The sequence below is a fragment of the Dromiciops gliroides genome, chromosome 4 (genome assembly GCF_019393635.1).
Source record: "Dromiciops gliroides isolate mDroGli1 chromosome 4, mDroGli1.pri, whole genome shotgun sequence".
NCBI lineage: Eukaryota > Metazoa > Chordata > Mammalia > Microbiotheria > Microbiotheriidae > Dromiciops > Dromiciops gliroides.
In genome coordinates this window covers 42246166-42273165 of record NC_057864.1, presented here as the reverse complement: position 1 = coordinate 42273165, position 27000 = coordinate 42246166, and the positions used below count along the sequence as shown (strand labels likewise).

At 39.4% G+C, this 27000-nt stretch overlaps 1 protein-coding gene across 1 annotated transcript in view; it reads right to left on the bottom strand.

Moving 5' to 3' along the window:
* ODF2L (outer dense fiber of sperm tails 2 like) overlaps window positions 1–27000 on the bottom strand; it is a 47670-nt gene that overhangs the window by 15180 nt on the left and 5490 nt on the right. Inside the window, exons 4-15 of the mRNA XM_043999631.1 lie at window positions 25186–25318; window positions 23088–23147; window positions 22887–22958; window positions 22106–22222; window positions 13241–13426; window positions 11467–11576; window positions 9932–10067; window positions 8283–8393; window positions 7657–7761; window positions 2818–2976; window positions 1024–1106; window positions 770–932 (exon numbers count right to left, since the gene is read on the bottom strand). Coding sequence (XP_043855566.1) covers window positions 770–932; window positions 1024–1106; window positions 2818–2976; window positions 7657–7761; window positions 8283–8393; window positions 9932–10067; window positions 11467–11576; window positions 13241–13426; window positions 22106–22222; window positions 22887–22958; window positions 23088–23147; window positions 25186–25318 — 1435 coding nt within the window. The remainder of the gene's footprint in view (window positions 1–769; window positions 933–1023; window positions 1107–2817; window positions 2977–7656; window positions 7762–8282; window positions 8394–9931; window positions 10068–11466; window positions 11577–13240; window positions 13427–22105; window positions 22223–22886; window positions 22959–23087; window positions 23148–25185; window positions 25319–27000) is intronic.

Genomic DNA, 27000 nt, shown 5'->3' with positions numbered 1-27000 from the left:
CTCTATAACTCATAATCTATAATCAGTTACTTACAAAGCTATTTAAAGAAACAATTTGAATATGCACATAATTTTCCAAGTTCCTTTATCACCAAGATAGCTCAATAATGAGTTAACAACATGATGTGGCCACCAAAAGAGCTAATACAATTGGGCTGCATTAACGGGCCCAGTTTCCACAATGAGAGAAGTGATGAGTCCACCACACATTTCCCTCGTTAGCAAACACATGGAGTATGTGTCCAGTTCTGGGCACCAGTTAAGAAGAAGCTGGAGAATGTTCAGAGAAGGGCAACCAGGATGGTGAGGGAGCTTGTGACAAGTTATATGAGACTGCCTGAAGGAACTGGAGATGTTTCACGTGAAGAAGAGAAGACATGAGGTACTACCAGGTACGGGAAGGGCTGTCGGGGAGGATTCCTTTCAGGTCTGAGGTCCCTTCTAACTCTCAAATTCTCCCATGATACAGTACAGACTTGGACGTGTATAGAAAACCTCATTGATGGGTACAGAGCTTTAGAAAGTCCAGATTCAGTTATAGCAAATGACAATTCTGGCATAGTGACCAATGCTTCCAGATTCTGCAGTTTTCCCTTTACCTTCCCCTGGCCACAGCATCACTCTGCCAACTGCCACCTGCCCAAATGCACTCCCAAAGTGGCCTGGTGTGTAGTAGGTACAACACAGAAAGGAACTGTGTCTGTCACCTTGTCATCAGCATAAGAACCATACAAGAATATACAAAAAAGGGAAGAAATTCCACCTGTACCTTTTGTTTTCCTTCTTCTAGTGCAACTTCCAGCTGCCTGGCCAAGGCATTGTACTCGGCAGATTTCTCTTTAAATTTGAATCTGTTCTTCTTCAGGTACTCTTCCTGACTTGCCACCTTCCTTTCAAGCTTTTCATTTTCTGCATCCATCTGTTCTAATTTTCTTTTTTCCAGAAAACACACATTTATGAAATTATAGTACAAATGAAACTGATTAAAAATTGAAATTGATTACAAATCAGTTTCATACTTACTGTTTAAGGTTTTCACATTTCAATTTGGAACTATTTTCCTCTTCCAAAGAGAATGTTTTCAAAAGGCTGTGATTATCATCAATCTACAAAAAGGGGAGAAACCTACTGTTTACATCTGTTTGTTTTTCTCATGAACTTCTTGTGAGTCCAACCTATTTCACAAAAAGTTTCAATATGTCCCTATGAAATAGATTAGTATCATCCCAGCTTCACAGAAAGGAAACTAATGTTTCTGAGAAAGGATTTGTGCAATTAGCAAAATAGCTATTCTAGAATTCAGGTTTTCTGTCACTCAGCTCTCTGAGGATACTGACAGCACAGTAGGGAAGAGTCGAGGAAGACCTGAGTGCAAATCCAGCCTACAAGTGACTTAATTTAGCTACCTGATGTGGCCGCCAACAAAACTAATGCAACAGCGCTGTGCTGACAAGTACAACCTCCACAAGAGAAAAGTGATGACCCCACCATACTGTACCCTCATTAGACCACATACGGAGTAGTGTGTTCAGTTATGATGACAACTCTAGTCTCCCAGCCTCAGTTCCCTCAACTTCAAAGTGGGGATAGTAACAGCACCTACCTCCTGAGGTTATTGAGAGGATCAAATGAAAGAATATTTGTTAAGCACCTAGTGGAGTGCCTGGTACACAGTAAGCACTATATAAATGCTTAGTCCCTTTCCCTCACTCCTTCCCCACTATTATGCCTTATAGCAGCACCTTAAGGTCTCTAAGACAGTTTCTTCATAACCACCTAGCGAAAATGGAAGTATCCCCATATGACAAATGAGGAAGATTTGACTCACAAAGGATCAATGATTCACCCACTGTCACAGATCTTTGTGTTGATGATTCTTTCCCAACTCCCAGCCCAGTTTTCGGTCTACTACATCACACTGCCTTTCACAGGTGCTTCATGAGAATAAGGAACTAAAAAACATTTCATTGTTTGAATGTCTTACTAATCATATCATCGTTTTTATGGTTAAAAGGATAAATCCCAAACAATTCAATTATCAGTCAGTATTACTATAGGAAACCAACCCTCAAGTTGTCTGTCCCCTCTTTCTGCTGTCCAGAAAACAGTAACAACAACACCGTATACTCCTCCTGTTATTTACCAGGACAAATGTAAATAGTTTGTCCTACACTTACAGTTATTCACCTGATATATCCTACTATCAGTTTCAGATAATGTAATTTCCTTTTACAAAAATTTAGTTTTGAAATTTTAATTCAAATAAGCAAACAAGTTTCTTTGTGTTTTAATAGGTAGTTCAGAATTTTAAATTATATTTGGAAAATAGTCACTATGACTTTCAAATAATGTCATTAAAATTTAATAAAGATAGACTGTTACTACAGCAGCCATGTGAGAAATAATAATGCTAAAAGATGAAATAAAATGTGTAATCTGATTCTTCGGCACAATCAATTCATTTGTTGAAAACGTTTAAGTTTGATCATCTGCTGAAGCAATCTAGACTACTAAAGACTTTACTTAAAATAAAGGTTTAGACCAGTATCAAAGTTCTACTCCTATACCATCACAAGTTCCCCAAGCCTCTCAATTTATAAACTAAAACAACTTAATGGCTCTAATGACTAAATAATACCTTTTCATTGTTCCCCTATTCAAAAGGGAATTCTAAATAAATAACAGGACCTAGAAGACAAGTAGATCCTGGCTGGCAGTAAGCTCTGAAGTCCTGACGTGAGAGCCCTCCTCTGGTGCACTCATTCCCAAACCCAGGTCCCCCTTGTTCCCATCCCAATGACATCACTCACTCCGCACCTGAGTCCGAAGTTCCTGGATGGTTTGGGACTGGTCTGTGTATCTGCCTTTGCAGTAGAGGAGCCTCTGCTGACAGTCCAGCAGCTTCAGCTCAGCCCCCTCCAGCAGACCATGCACATGTGCTAACTCCTTCGAGTGTGACTCCATCTGGCCCCTCACCTGAGCAGCAGCATTGAGAAAGCAAGTGAAAGAACACATGCTGAGCATGAATAACTTTACTGTCTCCCTCAAAATGTAGATAATAAACACACTGTTTTTGTTACGGCATTTCATTTTAAAAAGAAATAAGCCCATAAATACAAACGCAATAAAATTTATTAATTTGAATTCCATTAAAGAATATAATGCTTTGTAGCTCTTCAATATACTTTCAAAGATATCTTGCCTGATGCCAACAACGATGGTCTTTTGGGGGGTTTGGTTTTTTTCCGGGGCAAAGAGGGTTAAATGACTTGCCCAGGGTCACACAGTAAGTGTCAAGTGTCTGAGACCAAATTTGAACCCAGGTCCTCCTGAATCCAGGGCCAGTGCTTTATCTACTGTGTCACCTAGCTGCCCCCAACAATGCTGTTTTAAGGTCCCAGGGCAGGCACTGTCTCCATCTTATTATTTACATGTTAATAGATGGCATTCAGGTTTACAAAGCGCTCTTCTCACAACAATGATGACTGACATTAACTGGTTTTAAAGCTTATGAAGCCTTTTATAGACAACCATGTGAGGCTGATATTCCTACTCATATTTTATAAATCGCAGACCTGAGACATGGAGAGGTTAAGTGGCACTGTCATATAGCTAGTATCTCTGGGAACTAGCAAGGATTTAAGAAATGTCTCCTGTTTCACATTTATGGGTAAAGATGATCATCACAAAATATCTTTAGGCATTCCATCAATGGGTTGGGATGCCTTTATTTGATAGCTATTAAAAGTGATGAAATTTCATTTCTTAAAAATATTCTCTACTTTAGACTTGTCCTTATATTCAATCAGCCTTCGCTCAGCTGGGTTACTGAAGTTGGGGATGTGTGCTGTCAAGGGGGTTAACAATAACCTTTACTAGGGCACCGTTTCTCCACCATTTAGGTTACCACAACCCACCCACCTGCTGCCATTTGATGTAAATGTTATTGTGGCTGATCTCAGCACCTGTGTGGGCAGGCCAGGAGCAGCAAGAAACAATAAGGGCAGCCCCACAGGGGCAGTGCCTGAAACACTGTGACTTAAAGAAAAAGAGACCATGGCATGGCCATGCTATTTAGGAACCAACAAAGAGGAAGATGGCCAGCTGGTTTCTCTTCTCCAACACATCAGCCTCACCAATCGGGGGAAGGGATTTCTGCAGTCCCCAGAGCCCCTGTCAAACACCCTGTAACCATCATCAAGAACACAGCTGGAATCAGCTCAATGAGTATTTGTTCAATTGGTGTTATATGCAAAACCTTAGGCTAGATGATGGCAGATCATCCTCCCGTCTTGGGAGGTCTACATGGTTTAGGAAGTTCCTTATCTTCAAACCACAGCAAATGTCAAAGGTCACTCAAAGTTGGTGAGGACAGAGGAAGCAGCAGCTGGTATGAAACGACACGGCGACCACAGGGTTTTCTGTGCACATGACAGCATCTGACCTGCCGGACATTCAAACTCTGCAGAGAGCGCGGTGCCAATGGGCTGACCAGGCTGTCTGAATGCCAAACTGTTTGTGAAGCACTCGCACGAGGCAAGTGCTCACACGCAGGTCAGAAGAACAAATACAAGGACACACTCAAGGTCTTTCTGAAGAACCCTGGAAGCCACTGTGACACTGGAGACCCTGGGCCAGGACCGCGCAGCATGGCATGGCCTCCTCAAAGAAGGTGCTGTGCTCTCTGAACAAAGCAGAACTGCAGGAGCTCAAAAGAAAGGAGAGATGTGCAGATCTACAGACATATCCACTCCTAACGTTCATACGGGCTTTCTGTGCCCGGCCTGTGCAAGGTCTGACCAGCCAGTTGGACACACTGTGCCTTGACCCCAACACAGCACGGCCGTTTTGGTGCTCTCCTAGAAGGCAGGACACCAACCAACCAACAGGAACTACGGAATTTTCATGAGAAAGCACTTAGCAGAGCTTGTCCAATCCTCTCATCGCCTCTTCTGTCCTCAAGGCACTTCTCCAAGCCCCTGAGAGTCCCCTCCCCTCAGAAAAGGCCCTTCTCTTGGCCTAAGTTCCTGAACCAAGTGAGGCTGTCAATCCACAGTATGAACGAGCTGACGTGAGCACTGGGCTAGGCCCGAGAGAATGGGCTGATACCTGACCACATGGGGTACAGGCTCCCTGGTAAGTTGATGTGAGATCTAACATAAATGCTAAGTCACAGGGAGAGGTGGTAGGGGGGGGTGAGAGGACAGTCTGGAAAGTTCTCTTAGAAGGGACAGAGAGGAGGGGGCAAGTGTTCATGACTCAAGGAGAAAGCTTAGACAAAGGCACAGACGCTGGAAATGGAGAAGCCAGGAGGACGCCTGGGCAGAAACACTGGGTGCGTGACGATCGGTGTGACCAGGCTACAGAGATGGAGAAGCCCTGGTACGTGATCTCGGAGCCCCAGGCTTGTCTGCCACAAGCCCCATGACAAGCCCCATGACCACCCCCCCCCAGCTGCTCCAGGCTGCAAAGGGCCTCCTCCTCTTCCTCCTCCTCTCAAGCCCCCGTCCTCCTCTCTCCTCTGGGATCTCCTCGCCCCTTTGCTCATTCCTTCTGGCCTCTGATTGTCTTTATCCTTCTCCCTCTGCTTTGTCCCTGGTCTCTCCTCTGCTGCCTACAAACATTCCCAGATCTCTCTGTGACCCCCACCTTCTTGCCTCCCTGCCCCTCGATTTCCAAACTTCACCCTTCTTGTCCTCTCCAAAACATCTAATTGGCCTCCCCCTACACCCCACCACGTGGGCATCTCTGGTTCTCCTTGTGTCTGGCAGCTGCTGGGACAGCCTCCTCGGGCCCCTCCTGCCCCCAGGCTCTGCCCTCAGCCCATTTCTCTTCTTCTCTGTCAGGTATCAGCATGATGCCCATCCAGATCCCTATCTCAAATCCACATTTCCACTTCAATGTCTCGGAGGCGGGTCCCACCTCTCACTTGCCAGGCTTTTTCATCTAGATGACTCATATGCAACCTGTGTCCAAATTAGAATGTATTACTTTCCTAGTAACCCTTCCCCACCCAACTTCCTAACTTCTCCATTTCTCAGCCTCATCCCTCTTCCAGGCCCAAGGTGTTCCCCGAGTCTTGTCATCTCTACCATCTCTCCATTCGCATGCCGCCTCCCTGATTCAGGCCAGGATCCCCTCTGCCTGTAGTGCCAGCCACACCCAGCCTCTGCCCACTCAAGCACATCTTCCACAGGACAGCGCCTAGAGGCTGGCCTCAGAGGCAGGCAGAGAGGCTAAGCCACTTGCCTATGGCCACGTGCTGGATGTGAATCCAGCCCTCCTCCCGCTGTCCCAGACCATGGTGCCATTCCCCTCCCTGACAGCTTCAGAGCCTCCCCACTCCCTCTAAGACACAGCCGTCTCTCAAGGCGGATGACAAGTCAGTCCCCCCACACATCCTGACAGTGTGTCCTCTACTCCAGGAAGGATCACACCTCCTACAGGAGGATCTCCTTACTTCCCAGTGGCTGGTGCCCCTTCCCCAAAACCACTCTGTATTTTGTAGTTGCTTATCTGGATTCAAGGGACCACAGGGTCACAGAGGTAGAGCTGAGAGGAACCCTGGAGGACATCAAACCCACTCTCCTCACCCCCATTTTGCAGATGGGAACACTGAGGCAAAGAGAGCTTAAGCAACTTGTTTAGCATGGAATAACCAGTGAGTGTCTACAGCCCCTTTTGAACCCAGGTCCTCCTGACTCCAAGTTTCCACCCAGTAGAATGGAAGTGCGGGGGGGGGGGGGGGGGGGGCAGGGCTCTGGACGGTTAAAAGAAAGTGGGGCTGCACATTCCCCATGAAAACATGTTTTGATCCTGCTTCCACAGGAGATTCCTGAGGGCTCAGGTGTGCTTTCTGGGCCATGCTTTTCAAATACAGATTTACAGCACTCCCAGTCTATAAGATTAACAGGTGACTTAATTTGCTTTCATCATTGGTGTTAAAGCCATAAAGCAAAAGACTAACTTGATATTATTCTAACACAATGCCTCATAGAGTAGGTGCTTAGCAAGTGTTTGCCGAATAAGTCAAAGATGTATTAATAGTGAAATAATCTAATTTACATCAATAAAAGGTAATTTTTAAAAAATTCTTATATTTTGATCTGATATCTCAGCAAAAACAAAAAAAATCCTATTTTCCTCAAATCATACTGGTCATTATGCTTGAGGTGTTATTAACAAATGGCAAAAGAAAACTTAAAATAAGACTTGGTGGTTTTCACAGTATTTCAAAGATCTGGGATTCTTTCAGGGCGGACACTCTCCATCACTGCCAACTATAATTCTTCTTAGCTTTAGTAGGCAGTCATCATGATTGGCTTTGGGAGAAGGGATCAACCTGTGGCTAATCTGGTGATAAGCCCCTCCAAAGGAAGCTAAGCCAGTTATCAAATGACAGATATATTTATGATACAATATACCACTAGGAATATTAACGACAAAGAAAAAAATCATTATTGATGGAATATATAATTTAGACCTACATAGGATAATATCCATTCTGGGAAAAAGTCTACAAATTTCAGCAACAGACAATTTGATAAAGGTTGGAAAAAAGACTAATCGTTTAAAATGTGATTTTATATGCCACACTGTTCCACGTGCCTCCCACAGATGCAGTATTATCTTTATATTTAAGAGGGGTAAGCTTACCTCCTCCAATGTTGACTTTTTGGTTTGCGTTATTAGCTTTTTTTCATAAACTAGTTTTTCATATCTGCTTTTCACGTCTTCGACTGCCTTTTGTAACTTTTGTACCTAAAGATATACTATATTAGTTATGCCACCAGCATTGTCCCCTCTTTTCTGAATCATCATAATTCTGATAATTATATGATAATCAGGATCATTATTACAATAAGAATTCCTAACCTTAGTCAGGTGATAAATCATCTTTCAATCATAGTCTTCCTCTGACCTAATGGACTATCTCTTATGGGCACTCCAGTTAACATAGTCCTCTAAGATGTGGCTCTTTATCCACTGATTTCCCTCAAGAAAGCCCACCAGTTCATCTTTTAAACTCATTTCTATGCTGATGACTCCTAAATCTATACTTTCACCATCTGCTGCTTACTTGGGCTTTGAGTCACAGTTAGACTAACCTAGATGATAACCCTGGGTGTTAGGGAACAGAAAAGTAAATAAATAAAATAATAGGTAATGAATCAAGTATTCTCATCTTTTTTCATTTCTTAATGACAGCCCTGGCTATTTGGTGTATTCTGACATATCAGACAGACAACTTCCACAAACACTTAAATACATGCAGTAATCACCTGAGTTTTATACACTTCAACAAGGGCTTTCTGCTTTTTCTCCACTTCTTGTAATTCCAAGCGTTCATTTTCAACTGAAATAATTTTTTCCTCCAACTCAGCAAGTGTGATCTACCAAGGAACACATATATAACTCATAAATGACCAAGACAGCTTATAGCTGTACATGTGGGATAATATAAAATAAAAGGATAACTCAATAATGAAGGTTTTTAAAATTAATCTGAGATTTCATTGGCCTAGTGAATGGCTTTTTCACTTGCTGGGTAGAGATGTTTGAAATGAAAAGCCAAGGTACACATTGCCAATGTTATAGAAAAATAGAAATGGAGTGGTTTATTTTTTGACTGTCTTTGATAGCAGATAACACTATGAAAATGCCTATCATTGTTTCTCCCCAATCAACAAATATAGCAACACCTTAAGTTAATATGTGATATAAAAAATATAATGGCCAATTAATTATAAGTAGTAAATACTGACCCATCAAGGAGAAATTTGGGGGGAAATGTAAACTGTAAAAAAACTAAAATGTGAACACCTAGTAATACTAGCTGTTATTAATATAGTGCTTAAACACATCTTTGAGCCTCACTATAAAGTTAGGTGTTACTATTTTCTCTTTAAAAAAAATTTCCATATAAAAAGAAACCCGGGAAGCTAGGTGGCACAGTGGATAGAGCACCAGCCCTGGATTCAGGAGGACCTGAGTTCAAATCTGGCCTTAAGCACTTGACAGTTACTAGCTGTGTGACCCTAGGCAAGTCACTTAATCCCAATTGCCTCGCCAAAAAAAAAAAAAAAACCCAAAAACCCACACTAAAAATAAAAAATTACCTTCAATATAGATTTATTATTATTATTATTATTATTTTTTAGTGAGGCAATTGGGGTTAAGTGACTTGCCCAAGGTCACACAGCTAGTAAGTGTCAAGTGTGTGAGGCCGGATTTGAACTAAGGTCCTCCTGAATCCAGGGCCGGTGCTCTATCCACTGCGCCACCTAGCTGCACCCCAATATAGATTTAAATACTGTGGGGAGGTTATAGCATTTTTTTTAGCAATAAGCATGATTTCTTGTTTCTTAATGATGTTATTACAAATCATGGAACAGGCTCTTGGAAGATTCTGAATTGCAAGTTTCCCAGAGGGCAATGGAAAACCACATAAATATAAGCAGGGTATGGGATACAACCAGGGACGAATTGCTCTTGAGGAATATTTATCTTGGAGTATAAATTGCTCCAAGAGCTAACTTTATATTGTACTTTTTGCTTTGCATAGAACTTCATATGTATTATTTTATCTGATTCTCATTATAAGTCATGAGACACTATAAATCTTATTATCCCCATTTTTAAAATGAGGATATAGGAGTGGAGGGAGGCTGGCTGACCTAACCAAGGTCACAGAACCAGTGACAGAACCAGGACTCAACTCAGTTCTCTTCTGACTACAAATTAGTATGTGTCTTTCCACTACACCACAGCTTTCTCTGTATCAATACATGTGTGTAAACTACATTCATGTTTCTTAATCAACAGAAAGCCATCTGTTTATCAGTTCTTTTGTTCATATGCACAAAGGAAAAAATGGGATAAGTGTATTTATCTATATGTAACCTAACTCTAGTTGTGTGTGTTACTGTACCTTTAATTTTTCATTCTCAAGAAGAATGTTTTCATTTTCTGAATCACTAGAGTGAAGTTTTTTAAGAAAATCTTTACTTGAGTTCCTTCCAGGATCTTCCTTCTTTTGTTGTTCCTCCAAGAGATTTATGATTTTCCTTTATAAAATGATCAATTTTATACAAATTATTAGAGGTATGTAGATTATAATAATAGTTCAAATTAACTAATTAAAACAATTCAATAAGTTGTGTTGCTTTAAAATATGAAAATGTAAGAAGATAATGAAGAATTGTAGCAATCTTGAACATTGAGAATTACTTTCTGAATCAGACCTGTGGTTTTATTGTTGTAGGGATTTCAGTATAGAAACTCTCTCTACAAAACAGACTGACACCAGCCCTGAAGCTTATATTCTAAGAGAATGAGCTGGGGCACTGAAAAATTAAGTGATTTGCGTAGGGTCTCAGAGCTTGAAGGTCTTCAAGGACTCCAAGACCAGTTCTCCATCCACCATCCCACTGTCTGTGTGCTTCTCCATCCCCTATACCAAGATAGTCAGAACAGAAAGGACTATATAGGAGACACAGGAAATGACAATAACAGGGGTCAAGGAGAGACATCTAAAAGAAATACTGGCAACACATGACTACACCCAACCACGGGCACCTCTTTTATCGAACTTAAATTCTACTTTTCTTCCTTTCTCCTTATCTTCTTCCAATTTCCTTTCTTTTTCTTTTCCCTATTTTCCTTCTCTCCTGCCTATGTCATAAAACTACCAAAAATACCCCAAAGTATAGCTTAACCCAACCAATATCACGGAGGGACTAGAGAATATTAATCCTGTATGACATCAGAATGAATATATATGGCCCTCCCTTTTCTATGTAATAAAAAGTACCTAAATGGGCTCCATGCCTGTATACACTGATCCTTGGATCAGTTTCTTCCCCAAACACTATTTGATAAATATAAATATGTAAAATAACAATAGAACAACTGATCACTATAGTCTATAAAAGTGATATGGTCTTAATTTCAGTGATATGACAAAGTAGGAACACAGAGGAAAAAATTTTAAATGAAAAAGCTATAATGTTTGGTTTCAAATTCTATTAGTTTATTAATTTTAGTTATGTTCCAAAATTATAAAAAATATCCATCATGTATTTTTCTTTTAGTTTTATTCAACTGTATAAAATATTTCAAATGTTTTCATGTGAAGAGAATTCAACTTATTAATTATAAATTATAATATGCTGATATTGTCATAAAGGGAAAATATTATTCCAGCTCTATTGGATAGGGTATTAACACAAATACATTTATTTTCAATTATAATATCCAAGGATAAATATTGTTTTAATTGAAAGTATGGAAGCATGCAACTGTTAATTCACTTAAGCATTGTGATGAATTTTCTCAGGGGAATACATTATACATGTCAAAGATTTAAAAAAATCTTTATCCCATGCAATCCCACAAAATCAGTTACAAATCCTTTAAAATGGACAAGAACTGAAAATGTCTTATTAAGTAGTACATTTTTCTTACTTTTTCAGAGTCTCAACCCGGACCTCCAAATCTGTCTTTTCTTCTATAGCTTTCTCATAATGACTTTTCCAGGCAAGGGAAGCTGAAAGTGCTTCAGACAATTTGGCTTCCTAAAAAATGCACAAAGTACTCATTATGTAATTTAAGAACTATGTTTTTCGTTCAGGTCCCTAAACACAAATGAAATATAATTTAAGGAAATAAATTCATTCTATGAAGTATCAAACTTTAGAATGTAAAACTATCCATTTCAGTATACATCATCTTTGGACGGGGGTTTTAAAACCAACTTTAACAGAAACACCATACAACACAAGTATCTACCTTGGGATTTTCCTCTGAGTGTAGACCTATCATTTAAAAAGTCAATGTTTATTTATGTTAACACAGATAATAAATCACATTTTAAAGAAGTGTTAGGATCCTGCCTCAGACACTTAACAGCCAGGTGACCTGGGGCCTCTCCGAGCTTCAGACTGCTCATCTCTAAAATATGGATAATAACAGAACTGACTTCATCAGACTGTTATGAGGATCATCTGAGATCATATGCAAAGTGCTTTGTAAACTGTAAAGAACTATATATAAATGTTCTTTTGGAATAAATAATAGATAATTACCTGGATTTCTTTTTTAATTAGTAGGAACCTCCTATGGCACAGGGAAGACTGGGCAGTGGTCTGTATACGTGATGATATTCTCCAGCTCTTTTGGCTTCAAACTTTGTCCTATTGTCACCCTGTGTGCCCCATGGTTTAAGACTACCACGGGAAGAAAGGTCATGGGAGTGGCTGGTGAGCTTATCTCTGATCTACCTGCCATTACAGCAATATAGTTCTATGACTGCATTTCTCAGAAGCCGGCAAGTAACCCAGGCCACTGGAAGTCCCTTCAGCTTTGCTGTAGTAATAACAGGAAATATCAACTAAAGGCCAAGCAACACTAAACAGACAGGGATCTTTTTGTCCATTGCAGGGGCTGTGGTTTATCTCATCATAAAGAATGACGCTAATCAGGATTATCATGCACTATCTCCCTATCCTTATAACCTTACCAGAAACAGAGGTACATATGAGGGACCTTCGAGATCATACAGTCAAACTGCTTTATTTTATAGATGAGGAAACTGAGACACAAAGAGGTAAAAGAACTTCCCCAAGACCACACAGTTGGTAAAGGGCAGGATCTAATCCAGGTCTGCCGACTTTTCCCACTATATCAAATTTTCATGAACTATGATTCTAATATTAATCACTGAAAAGAGGGACTGAACACATCATGAAACTTTTGTAATACTAAATAACAAATTACAAATATTAAATAACAAATGCTTAAACATACTAACAAACAAAAGAACTGCCCAGTCCCAAGTCCATTTCTTCACAGAAACCTTTCTTATTGTGGTGTTTTTGATGTCTGCATAATATTATGTTGATCTAGAGACCAAATGAAGTGAACTACCGTGTGTGAAATATAATCTAAAAAGGTCAGTCAATAATTAGCCTGGATTTTTAGGCAAGTTTTTAAAAAGAAAAAAGACCAAGACAGAAAATTTGAAGAAAAATACTGAAGTACTCTGGTTTTTCATATTGTTAAGAAATGGTGAAATAAAAAGCCAGAAGATGGTTTGTGTTTCCATGAATGCAAACTGTTCCAGGCTTGAAGATGGCCAAATCCAACCAGCTCATCAAAAAGGAAGGGTCATCACCATGAAGCAATTTCAACATGGTTTTAAAGAAGTAAACTGAATTTTTTAAAAATCACTGTCACTTACCCGATCTCTAATCTGAGAAGTCAGATCTTCAATATTTGTTGTAAAAGAGTCAGCTCTTTCTTTGCAAACTTTAGATGCTTTTTTCAGGGCAATTTTCTTTTGCTCATTTGTCTGCTTCAGGGTAACAACTTGCTGCTCATATGTTTTCAGTTGTAGCTTCCACTCAGCTATCTTAGCTTTTAAGCTCTGCAAAAAGGTTGATCAATAACTGATACACAAAATATCAATATTTAACAACTGAAATAATTCAAAGCATGGGGAAAAGTCTGGCTGTACTTCAATTTAAAAGTTTCACTACAAAAGCAACTTCAAATGGAGAAATATGATTTCAATAATATTTTTAGCTTACAGTATGAAAGAAACATAGTTAAATGTTTATGACTTCATAATTCAATTACTGCTAATTATCAAAGTCACAATCAACTGCAAATTCTTTAGGAAAAAATATTAATACTAGTACTTAAAATGTCGAATGAGACATACATTTTAGGAAATGGACAATATGAAAATCTGTTTTGCTGAACTGTGAATATTTATCATGAGGGGTTTGTTTTTATTTCATTTTTATTATTCAGTTGGGAAGTGGGGGATGGGAGGACAGATAATCAATGCATTCAAAAATAAATTTTAAAATGCAAAAAATAAATACTAGCAACAAGGGAAAGTTTATGAGGCTGCAGAGAATCAGCTAAACCACATCATCCTAAGAGTATTTGTAGGTGAAACTTGAAGGGGGAGAAAAAATCTGCTAGCATTTGGGGGGGGGAGGCAATTGGGGTTAAGTGACTCGCCCAGGGTCACACAGCTAGTCAGTGTTAAGTGTCTGAGGCCGGATTTGAACTCAGGTCCTCCTGACTCCAGGGCCGGTGCTCTATCCACTGCACCACCTAGCTGCCCCTTGCTAGCGTTTTTAAATACTCTAGTACTAGAAACAAAAGTAGGATCACTAACTTTGGATTCTACCCCTTCTGCCCCTGGTATGGGAAAAGAGATAATGGCAATGGTGCCTGTGCCTCAGGGCACACTGCCGCTCTTTCCACGTGCCTTCCACCAAATCTCACCCCCAGAACCCAAGTCTTTTTCATCCCTGCATGTACCTAACACTAGCCTATAAACAGCCTCTTTACTAACAACATTAGTGTCCCAGAGGTGCCTTTTACTCTTGCCACGTCAGACCATGACCCTGATGTGTGGAAAGATTTGCAACCCCACCCCCCCCAACACACACACACACACACACACACACACACACACACACACACACACACACAACACACCAGGTTTTTCAGAGTTGTGGCTTTCCCTCTCTTTCAGGGGAGAGCCTTCCCAAGAGCAGCTCAGAACTGCTACCATGAATTTGGGGCCGACCCTGAGATGTAGTAAGAGCTGTCAGCTACAGATGTGCAAGGCACTGGGCCTAAATAGTAGGAGGAGACAGAGAACAGAGTGTGTGACCACTCTTCTAACAAGGTTGCCTGTAAGATGCACAGACTTGGGGGGCAGCTAGGTGGCGCAGTGGATAGAGCACTGGCCCTGGAGTCAGGAGTACCTGAGTTCAAATCCGGCCTCAGACACTTAACACTTACTAGCTGTGTGACCCTGGGCAAGTCACTTAACCCCAATTGCCTCACTTTAAAAAAAAAATTTAAAAAAAAAAAAAAAAGATGCACAGACTTGGCAGACCCCCAGCACAGCTCCAACTACAACAGTCACCAGGTCTTGGTCTTGACTTTCATGGGAGCTAATGGTGCTCAGTTGAAGCCTTGCTCAGCTGAGAGGGGACTGGCTCCCAAGGGAGGGGACCACACCAAGATCACCTCTAAATTCCTTTCCCACTTTAAATCCTACCATTCTGTGAAGATTAAGTAGAAAACACCAGGAATAGAGGGCTATTTTGTATCAAGAAAAGTGCAGACCATATTAATATAAAAACCACTTTTAAAAAATCACATGATAATATCAACATTCAGAAAAGGTTTTCAATGAAGCACAATGCCTATTTCTGATATCAACACTAAAAAGCACAGAGATAAAATGACCTTTCCTTAATATGATTAATAGGAACTATTTAAAACTAAGAGCCAGTGTTCTATGTAATAAAAGTAAACTAGAGGCCTTTCTAAAAATTTAAGGAGAAAAGCAAAGATGTCCATTATGACCATAATTATTTAACACTATGCTAGAAATGCTAGCTATAGCGATAAAACAAGAAAAAGATACCAAAAGAATGAGCATAGGCAAAGTGGAAACAAAATTATCTGGTTTTGCAGCTGAAACAGAAAACCCTAGAGAGTCAAATAAAAATGAACTGAAAAGTTGGAGAATATAAAATAAACCCACACAAATCACTAGCTTTCTATATTATTACCAACAAAACCCAGCATGAAGACAGATAAAGAGAAATTACATTTAAAATAACTGTAGAATGTATAAAATACTTAGGAGTCCACCTACCAAGATAAATACAGGCACTTAATGAATACAACCTTAAGATATTCTGTACAGAAATAAAGACATACCTAAAAAATTGGAAAAATAGCAATTGCTCAGAGTTAATCTAGGCCAGTATGATTTAAAATTATATAACAATATCCCCTAATTTATTTATTCATTGCCACACCAATCAAACTATCAAAGAATTACTTTAGGGAGCTAGAAAAAGATAACAAACCTACCTGTCCCCCCAATGAAAAAGAATCTGGAGGAACAAAATGTCATGATTCTTCAGAGAACTAATGGAAAAACAAAAGTGGTAAGGATGGAGCCTTGAGATGGTACCAGATCTCAAACTGAGAGGGGAGCAATAATAAATATAATATATATTTAAATAATATATTTATATATAAATGTAAGGCAATAATCAGCATAAAAACTATTTGATTAGAAAAGATGAGGTGCAACACATAGAAACAATGAAATACAGTATAAAGGTGGAGGCTGACTGTCAATTGTCCTAATCTATTTAGCCCTAATACTTTTATCAGGTGAGAACACATTGCAATTAAACCAAGGCAAGGTGTGAACGATGTTTAGTCAAGGCCACCTCACTGAAAAACTACGTTAGGGGCATTTCAACTGCTTGAATCAGTAAGCCTTACAAGCATTTCGACAAGGTACAAAAAGAAGTCACTTGGTCATGCCAAGCTCACAGGGTCTCATAAGAAACCAGCAATATGATTCTGAATCAAGTATTCAAGCTTTTAGCACCTTGGCAGTGGAAGCCTCTAGATAAATCCTGAAAGAAAACATTACTTTGGAAAAGTCATCTTTCCCCCTTCATCACAGGACGACCTTGAGAACTTTAAAGGATTACAGATTTACACCAAAGAGGATCACTAAGAAGTCAGGTATCTTCCTTGGGAGCTCAGGATAAACTATACAAAAAGAAGAAAAGGCTTCAGGACTACACCACAAGAGGCTACCCCATAAAAGGGAGAAAAGGACTTCTAGCAACCAAGAGTTGTTGAACCCCTTGGCCGCATTTGCTCTATAAACCTGAGTCTACTTTGCCCTTGCAATCTGCAGGAGGGAGAGTTATCTCAGGTTTTTGCGGGGTTGTTTTGTACCAATTACAGCACTGTAGTAAATATCAAATAAATACCCAATTCTAAAAGCTAGTTGAATCTGGCTGGCTGCCTGATGAAAACTGATAATCATGGAGGGAAGGGACAATACATAATATTCTAAGTGTTAATTCTAGAGTATTAGAAAGACACATCAAGGGGGCGTCTAGGTGGCGCAGCGGATGAAACACCAGCCCTGGATTCAGGAGTACCTGAGTTCAAATCCGGCCTCAGACACTTGACACTTACTAGCTGTGTGATCCTGGGCAAGTCACTTAACCCCCATTGCCCCGCAAAAAAAAAAAAAAAAAAAGAAGAAGAATATACATCAAAGTCTCAAGGAATCTGTCCTCCTGATCTGAGGACCCAGCCTGAGAGTACATGTGCTACAATAGTAACATACTGTTTGATAAACCCAAAGAGACAATGGCCATGGTAACAATCAGACAAAAGTGTAGAAAAGTTGCTGGGAAAACTAGAGATCAGAGGGGCAAAAACTAGGTTTAGCCCAACACCTCAATGCTACCATAACATCCACAATGCCACACTAGGCTCCACATGGATATATTACCTGGATATAAAAGGTCACAAACGTCATAAACAAATCAGAGGAACCATTTACAACAACATATTGATGGAGGAAGAGTTTTGTCTAAATAAGGGATAGAAAAGATCAATGGAAATAAAATGGGCACTTTTTATTAGATAAAACAAAAGCTTTTGCACAAACAAAATCAAAGCAGAGAAAACGAGAAGGTCAATAGCTTTGTTTTGCTTGACTTCTGATCTGTTACAAGGACTGTGTTTTCTTTTTTTATTGCAGGAGAGGATTGAAAGGGAGAGGGAACTAGCAATAGCAATGCTGCTCCCCACAAAGAAGAAAACAAAGATAAAAGGGTCATGGAAGATTGTGTTTATGTTTGGTTTTGATGCACAAAAAAGAACAGAAGGAAATTCAGAAAAAAAACAGGCAAGCAAGATTCCTTTGAAATTCGCATGTTGAATTTTTTACATACTTTTTAAAGCAAGCTGTGCATAAGATATTTTTGATTCTTACATAAGTTCCTCCTCTTTCGCTACAGAAATGTTCTTTTTTGTTGTTGTTGTTTTGGTTTGTTTTGGTTTGGGTTTTTTTGCAGGGCAATGGGGGTTAAGTGACTTGCCCAGGGTCACACAGCTAGTAAGTGTCAAGTGTCTGAGGCCGGATTTGAACTCAGGTCCTCCTGAATCCAGGGCCGGTGCTTTATCCACTTCACCACCTAGCCACCCCAGAAATGTTCTTTTGTTGCTGTTCATTAAATTCTGATTTTAAAATATATATAGAGAGAAAGTCACAAAATGATCACACTGCTTCTGATACTGGGATTGAAGTTACTTAGTCCAATTCTCTCGTTTTACCAATGAAGAAAATGGAGCCCAGAGGATTGATGCGACTTGCCAGGTCTCGCAGGAATAAGGGGTAGAGCCAGGATTTGAATCTATTTTAGAATTCTAAATTCATCGTGCTTTCCACAATATGGAGCAAGGATTAAGGCTGAAGATGTAAAGCAGTAAAGTTGACAAAATCAAAAACAGGTTGAAAATGCACTTAGTTACCGCACCACACGGTTCTGTAATAAGGCTAGGCAATCTTTTTTTTTTTTTTTGGACAATCATTCTTTAACCTGAAAAAATGTAAGTTTAGGACAAAAGAAGATGTGTTTTACATAGCAAGGAGTAAAACTTAAGGCACTAATGAATGACTCCACTAAGATAACACAGGCTGAAATAATAACTTCAAAAAAAGTCTAAGTAAACATATAAGTGGCTGACTCAAAGCACATTATGATGGTAAACTAAATGTTCAGAGGTACAACCCCACCCTAAGTCCCTTAGGGTTGCAGTCATAGAACATAAAACTAAATGCACATCACAAATTAGCTGGCCCAATTAATTGCAACATTTCCCAAGCCCAAGATGTAGAGAGCACTATGCTAGGTGCTGAAGATATTCAGATGATTAAGGCAGTTCCAACCTTCAAGGAATTTATAATCTGGTAGGGGGCACATGACGCAGCTCTGAACTTATTCTCCCAAACCCCCCTCACCTGGGGGGGGGGGGGAGAAGGTCCCTAGAAGGAGGCTGCTACATCTCCCTTCAGGGCAGCACTTGGAGGTAAATGTTTCAGTGCTATTGCCATGATCCCTGGCAGGTCTGCCTCTCCCTATGACTGTCGTTTGGCAGCCTCAATTAGCTTTTAGAATTGGGATATTGCTATGGTGGTGTATACCCTGCCCCCTTACAGCTGTGGCCTGCTCTCCCAGCAGCACACCCAGAGTCCAGGGGAGCGTGGCTTAAGCTTGGAGAGAACACGTGGTCAGGAGCGCTTCACAGCTCCCGGACGTCCTTTGGCTAAACTCCTCAAGCCACTCCCCTGAGGAATGGCACAGCTTTTCTGCTGGCCTCCTTCTCGAGCCTGCCTCTCCTCATCGGGTCTAGGCAGTCCTCAGCAGATGATGCCACAGGCTGCTGCAATCCCAGGAGAGGCTGGGATGTGGATGGAGTCCTCCAGCCACGGAAGCTCAAGACTGCAGCTGGGACCAAGCTTTCCTCCTGCTTCTCTCCTCTCCCTCCACAAGCACTCGGGGGCTCAGGCCCCAAGGCAGCCCACACTCCAAGCTCCCATTCCAAACCAGCTCCCTGGTTCTGGAGGAGCATGCAAGGCATGGCTGAGTCCCTCAACCAATGGGAACTGACGTCCTTCCTGTGCAACCATCACTCCAGGTCATCCCATGGCTTTCAAGGGTATCTCAACTGATGAAGGACTTTTCTCACTCGGTCTAAAGACTACGGTTGGTTGATTGACTCAGCAGTCATCCAGGCCTTGTTTATGCCTAGCTACAAAATCAAGATGCGTTTTCGTCTAGTTATGGTATGAGAATGAAGCATACTGTCATTTACTTTTTCTTTCTCTTAAGTAGCATAGGAGGATTTATGTAATAATCATGAAAATACTAGATTTTAACCTCTCATTTCTCAAATAATTATTTTAGAGTAACCCTCCAGAGGAGTTTTACAAAAAAAACACACTTTCTGTCAAACTACACATGTTAATAAGGTGGTTCCTAAATTCCATTTCAATGAGAATTGAGTTTTAACTAATCCATAACTATTCCATTACCAAAAACAAACCCCTTGATATAAATAAATTGGGGACCATGTATGTTGCCTACTACATGTAAATGTATTTTAAAATTACAAAAAAAATAGGGAAAGGGTCTCACAAACAAGATTTGCAAACTATCTCCATGACTGAAATCAGGAGAAAGAAGAAAGGAGCCTATTCTATGTTTAAGATGTCGAATATACTTAATGTTGAAATAGTTTAGAGAATCCATGGGAAATACAGCTGTTATTCCTTTAATAAACCACAGGATGTCACTGCTGCTCCATGAATAACAGCAGTAGTAAAACTCAAGAAACAATCACCTATGGCATATTTCCTTTCCTTTTTTATCCTCCTCCAATGGACAGAGATTCATTTAACACTGTCTGATTTGTTCCTAATATTCTGGACATTTTCTATCACTCATGATTTCCATACCAATAATCAATATGCTTTTGGTAAATATCAGGCTAAAGTTAAAGGTGTTTTAAATGAGAACAAAAATGTTTCATGCCAAGTATTGATAAATAAAGCAGTTTGCTAATTAATCAATAAGCATCAATTAAACTATTACATGCCAGGCAGTGTGTTAAGAATTGGATACACAAGGGCAATTTGAATAGAGCACCAAGTTGGGTTGTGATTGAGGAAGAGAGGAAGGAGGACCCGGAATCATTCCAACCAAGGGACAGGCACTGGGTAAGAGTAAAAGCACCAAAGTAGGAGAGGGTTGCACACGATCACTGAAACAAAGCTGCAAGAAGAAAGTGGAGCCAGAGTTAGGAGAGCTCCTACAGAGCTAACTTGTCCAGGAGGCAAGCAGCAGACACTGAAGGTTTCAGAGATTCAAAGTAGCTGGACCAGGGGGCAGCTAGGTGGTGCAGTGGATAAAGCACCAGCTCTGGACTCAGGAAGACCTGAGTTCAAATTTGATCTCAGATGCTTGACACAAGCTGTGACCCTGGGCAAGGTAGGTAGGTGGGTAGGTAGGTAGGTAGGTAAGTAGGTAATCAACCAGAGTCCACACTACTGGACCAACAAGAGATTGGCTCTGAGGCCTGTCATCTCCTGAGCTCCTAGCTCCAGATGTCACTCTATTGTCTTATCCCCTGATCACCCAACTAGGCAGGTATATGAGAGAAATATATGTTCTCTTCTTACTGTGCCCTCCAGGAGATGAAAACGAGAAAGTGGAAAATCAACTCCCAAGAGCTCAATTCTTAGGGACAGAGCCGGTCCTCTTCTCAACTAAGGCCTGATTACCAGCAGGGCTGACCTCTCGGTCTTGGCCCCTCATGTTTGCCCCTGCCTATAAGTAGGTAGAAAAAAAGAGAATGAGCAAGCCCACTAGAGAGTGGCCCAAACTCAGCTTAGTTTCCATATGTGTAAATAGACCAATCAAGATCTGAAAAGACCATGCCCTTATATCTAATTGTGTCTGATCTGCCTCTAATAACCTATACTTTCATCCAGTGGATTGAGATGGAGAAGTTCAATAAATCAAAGATCAATTCCTTGATGCATGTCAAGTGCTTTGTAAATGTCAAATATCACTTTGACCTCATACTACCTTGCTTCACATACTTTAAGTTTTAGCCAAACTAAATGGCTATTCATTTTGTTCCAAAACAGTTTTCTTCTGTTTCTTTGGTCCTTTATCACTATGTCTGAAAGTTAACTGCTTTTCTCCCATTGGTTGTTTTTTTGGGTTTTTTTTGCTGAAGTCCTACAAAATCCAATTGCCTGAAAATGAGTTACTCTGCTGCCTTAATGTGAAATCTCTTTCCTCAAATTTCTCATAGATTTCCACTTCAGCTTCTACTTAACACTTAAATTTGATACAAAGGAAAGTGAGATCTTGATTTCCCTTCTTCTAGACTAAAGTACCTCCACAAGAAGGTGGTAGTAGAGTAACTTTTATGCTAACAATGTTATGTTAACCTAGCACTTGAGAAGACCAGAGACTTAATTAATGTATACTGAATGGAAATCACTCTTGGACAGGACCATCCCAACACTCAAGATTTGTTTAAATACATTTCCTGATTTCAGTCCCTTTAAAAACTGTCAATATGAAGGAATGGCTTTCTATTTTCAACAGTCTCTCATTTAATTGGCCATTTTAAGCAACAGTGAAAAAAATAAATATATGTTAACCTTCAGGTGTGATTTCAACTGATCGTTCTCAGCTTCTTTTTTTTGAATCTGGAGCTGCAGGTGAGATTGTACGGATTTCACTGAATGTGAAAGCTGACTTGTTTTTAAGGTATTTGCCTAAGAAAAAGAATGGAAAAAACATTGAGCTTATTAATATTTGATAAGTCCCTCTTATTTCTATTCAGCTATAATCTTCTCTGAATGTAGTAAAAATACCATATCAGACTACATAATCTTTTATTTCTCATTATTAAATGTGTCTTGTAAATGATGCTATAGGAATTTCCTTTTGTTTTGCTTCCTAATGTCTGACTTCAAATACTTATCTATACAAAACCTCCTCCTTTCCCTAGAATATAATCCTAGACTATGCAAACATGCAGTTGACAAACCACAAAATTATTTCATTGCTCAATTACACTTTCAAATTTGTGAAAAAATATTGTATAGTTCATGATTTGTAACATTTTATATGAAAACCATAAAATTCTGTTTTTGCATAAAACCTAAAACATTTCCTCCCTAAAATATTTAGGGGCAATGGCAACTAGAAAGAGCGCGCGCGCATGCACGTGCACACGCACACACACACACACACACACACACACACACACACACACCTCTTAAAATTTACAAATAACCAGAGTTGAAAATATACATGCTTTTATTTCTGAGACTATTTTAGCATTTATGTGTAGAGGAAAATTAAGGAGAGAATTCTTTTTAAAATGTTTCCAGAAAAAGCTATAGTTACTGGAGTTTTATACCAAATTACACTTACTTTTTCTTTCTGGATAAAAGAAGAAAGCTCCTGAATATAGTCCTCCTTTTCCAGAACTTTCTTTCTAAGAGCCTAAAGCAATTAAAATTGGAAAATCAGAAATATCACAAATGGGGTAGTATTATATATATATTTTTAAAATGAAATAATACACGAGGCAGAAAAATAATAGGAAAGGAAAGGTAGTAGAAAAGAACTTACATTATTTTCATTTTCATTATCAGCTAACTTGGCCTTCAATATGTCGATTGAACTGCTCACCTACAAATTCAAGGCAATTTTAAGTAAAGATAAAGATAAATATACACAAACAGTAGTGGAAAGTTGAGCAATTAATTCAATAAATTATCATATAACCTGTTAGGACTATTTGGTTGTTTTTAAATGTTTCTTCAACAAATCTATTTCTGCCTAAATTATCTATATAGACATTTATTGTTTCCAAATTATCCTATTTCAAAAATGCTGCATAGTTAATATTTTAATGTAAATGTCTTAGTAATATATAATTGACATGCTCTATCTGATAAGTGAATGAGACGTGTGATTGGTAAATATAAATATAATGATCTGTATGTATATAGAATATACATGCATGCACATATCAATATGTATATATACAAGCATCATGTTTGTACACAAATGTATTGTACAATTAGACACACATATACATATGTATGTATCTCTGGAAGACATAAGTTCAAACCCTGCCTCTGCCACAGCATGGCTAATGACCCTGGGCAAAGTACACTTCCCAGCTATACTGCAGAAAACTCTAGGTTGCAGAGAAGGTACTAGACAAGCACTGCTAGAGGGAGTGTTCTCCTGTAAGAATTCCCTACATAAGTGAAATCACAGGTCCAGTCACTATCCCTTATCTTCTGTAATTTATAACCATAATGAGCTTAATAGAAACTTAACTTAAATGTAAAATTCTTAGGAAATCTCAATGGGATGGTTTTAGTGGCAAAAGACTGAGTTCTGATCTTCATCCCTTAGGTTCTCTAATGTTCCTTTAGTCACAGTTTTGCAGGAAGTGACCATCACCCAAAATAAAAAAATAAATCATTTCAAAGTGTGGCCATTGACCACTGACTGCTGGTTTTGAGGCTGTTGTAAAACCAGTTTATTTATTCTCTTCTTACTTGAAATTGCCCATGACAACATTTCTATTAAATATAATTCTACAGGAGTGTTTTGTATTTTCATACTCTGACATAATTGTTGCCATGGCAATAATCATCTTCACTTGTTCTATAAAACTGAGTTTTAAAAAATCTTGTCTCCATTGAAATTACTATCTTCCAGTAATGAGAACAATGAGAATCACTCTTTGAACACAAACCAAACAACCCCCCCCCCAAAAAAAGATCCCCTATATTATTCCTCACCTTCAGACTAGCTATCTATGTTTGGAGTTATCTGACTTGTTTATCCTGAGGTTTTCTAACAATGTGGTCCAAAACTTATTTTACATGTAAAGTATTCCACATCATTTGGCAATACAGGCTTCTGTTTAGGGATCATCATGGTTCTATTATCTGACCAATTATAAAACCATGAAGGCATTAAAAATGTGGCATTAGCTACGGCTTTTACTAAAACATATAACTACTACTACCTGGGCCTATTTATTTGGGGTTTCTTCCACAATCAATGCTTTTTTGCAGTTCTACCAGAAAAGTCCTTTTTTTCTAGCATAAATCATTCCAAGAGCAATCATAAAGGAAAAGTGAACCTAAATTAACCTTAATAACCCCATACTAAGAGTTACAATACTTAAAGTTGGAGAATAAAGGTGATGGGCTAAAATGTCAAACCTTCCTCCCAACTCAAGCTTTGGCAAATACTGAAAATTTGAAGATACGTATTTATCAATGATATAAAACATTCTAAGTATGAATACATATTATCTCAGGAAAGTCTAACTTTTCCCCAGAGGGAATTTAAAATGTTAAGTGCTACATGTCAATTGTTAGCCAAGCCAGACACCAAAGATTAAGCTAAAATGTAAGACTTATGTCCTTAGTTCTTCGTTTCATTTCTATCTATGAGGGAATTTGATTGTCTCCTGTGAATCTAAAGGACTTATGAGCCCAGCCTCTTCCCATATATAACATCTGTAATAACTGCACTTTGCTTTTCAGTATCCAGCTTAAATAGCCAAACAGGAAGTCTTTATACATTTGCAAGCTAATTACCAAACTAGCTTTTTATCCTATTTTTTCTTAAGAAAATAGTTTATATGAAAATGGTCACATGAATTAGAACTTTTGAAAATGTAATTCGGATTACTCACACTTTCACTATCAAACCCAGCAAGGAAGTCTTTAAATAATGGTATCAGTGACACTACAGAGTTAGCAGCAATCTCAGCTTCCTGAAGTTTTCTCTCCAGTTCAGTCTGTTCATTTAGCGTATCTTGTTTCAGCCTACACACACACACACACACACACACACACACACACACACACACAACAAAAGCAGAAAAAAATATCTGAAGTTAAATTTTCTTTTCAATAGACAGAAATGAAGACCTGCCCTGGTACCTCTTTGGGGTGTGGAGTAACCCTGGATTCTAAAAAGTTATGCCAGCAAAACATATTTCTCAGAGAGAAACGTTGTGTTTTTGTTATAAGCCTGGTCTCTGACATTCAAGAATAAACCTAGATGAGCTTGAAAGGTTCATCACTTGGTTAGCCACAGCATGAAATTCTTGGCCACAGCAGCCAACAGAGGCAGCAGGACTCATTACCAAGAACTTGCAAGGGGCTGGATTCAAACCCTGCCTTGGTACTTATTACTTGTAACCAGCAGCAAATCCCTGATCTTCTCTAAAGCTGTTTGCTCACATGGAAAAGGAAGATAAGAATAAGACATTTTCCCACTATGTCATCAGAGAAAAAGGAAGGTGTTGTGTAAGTCCTGAAGCAAGACATTTCTCCTTATTACTACACGACAGGTTTTTGGTCTCCATATATCCTTTTTTTTTTGGTTTTTGGGTTTTGGTTTTTTTTAAGTGAGGCAATTGGGGTTAAGTGACTTGTCGGGGTCACACAGCTAGTAAGTGTTAAATGTCTGAGGCTAGATTTGAACTCAGGTCCTCCTTCCTGACTTCAGGGCCGGTGCTCTATCCACTGCGCCACCTAGCTGCCCCATCCATATATCCTTAAAGCACTGATATTTTGAGGAGCCGAATTACAGGCCAACATGGTCTACTGCCTCTAGGGAGAATGAATACTCACCAGCAGTGAAGGTACTACCACGCTACATAGGGTTTTCAAATGGGCCCAGAGACAAACAATGGATCTATCATCTGAGGACCAGCCTGACAATATCTAGAGCTCATCTTCAAAAGACTGATAGGCTTTTGTTCACCATTCCAACTAATGAAAGTCATCTGAAAATCCTTCCTATTTGTCTATGATGGGCTTATATCTACTAATCAAAGTGAAAAATGGCTGAGATAAAAATGAGTCGCAAAGAAAATACATAAATTTAAGAGTTGACCAAATAATCAATCTGTTAATATCTGTCATGTGGGAGAGGGATTAGACTTGTCTTGCAGAACCAGGAGCAACAGGCAGAAGACAATAGGAAAGCAGATTTAGGCTTTTTGCTATAAGGAAATGATAACTATCAGAGCCTTGGAAAGTGGCAGAGGCTACCTTGGCAGGCAGGAGGCCGGCCCAACTGATTTTCCTAGAGAGGGAAGTCTTGGGCTGGAATTCATCACCTCCACCCAAACAATTCCTTCCAACTCAGATTCCAACTTACAATAAATTACCCATGAAGCTAAATGTTTTCCAGTAATATTTACCAAACCATACAATATAATTTTTGTGCAGTATCATAATTATCATATATATTCATCTTTCTATGTAACTGCAAACCTTCATGATCCATCATTTCATTGGTATGGTTTTCCCCTCAAACAATGTATACTGCAAACCTCAGAGGTTCCTTTGAATTGCTGTGGAAACACCCATCCTGTTCTATCCAACTTCTGAGTGATAAGTCTCTCTTAACTTAACAGTGCTAGTCCTGAGATTACATTCCACACCTGATGACATTTCAGCATGGTAAGAACAGTCAAAATTTGTACCAGCCAGCC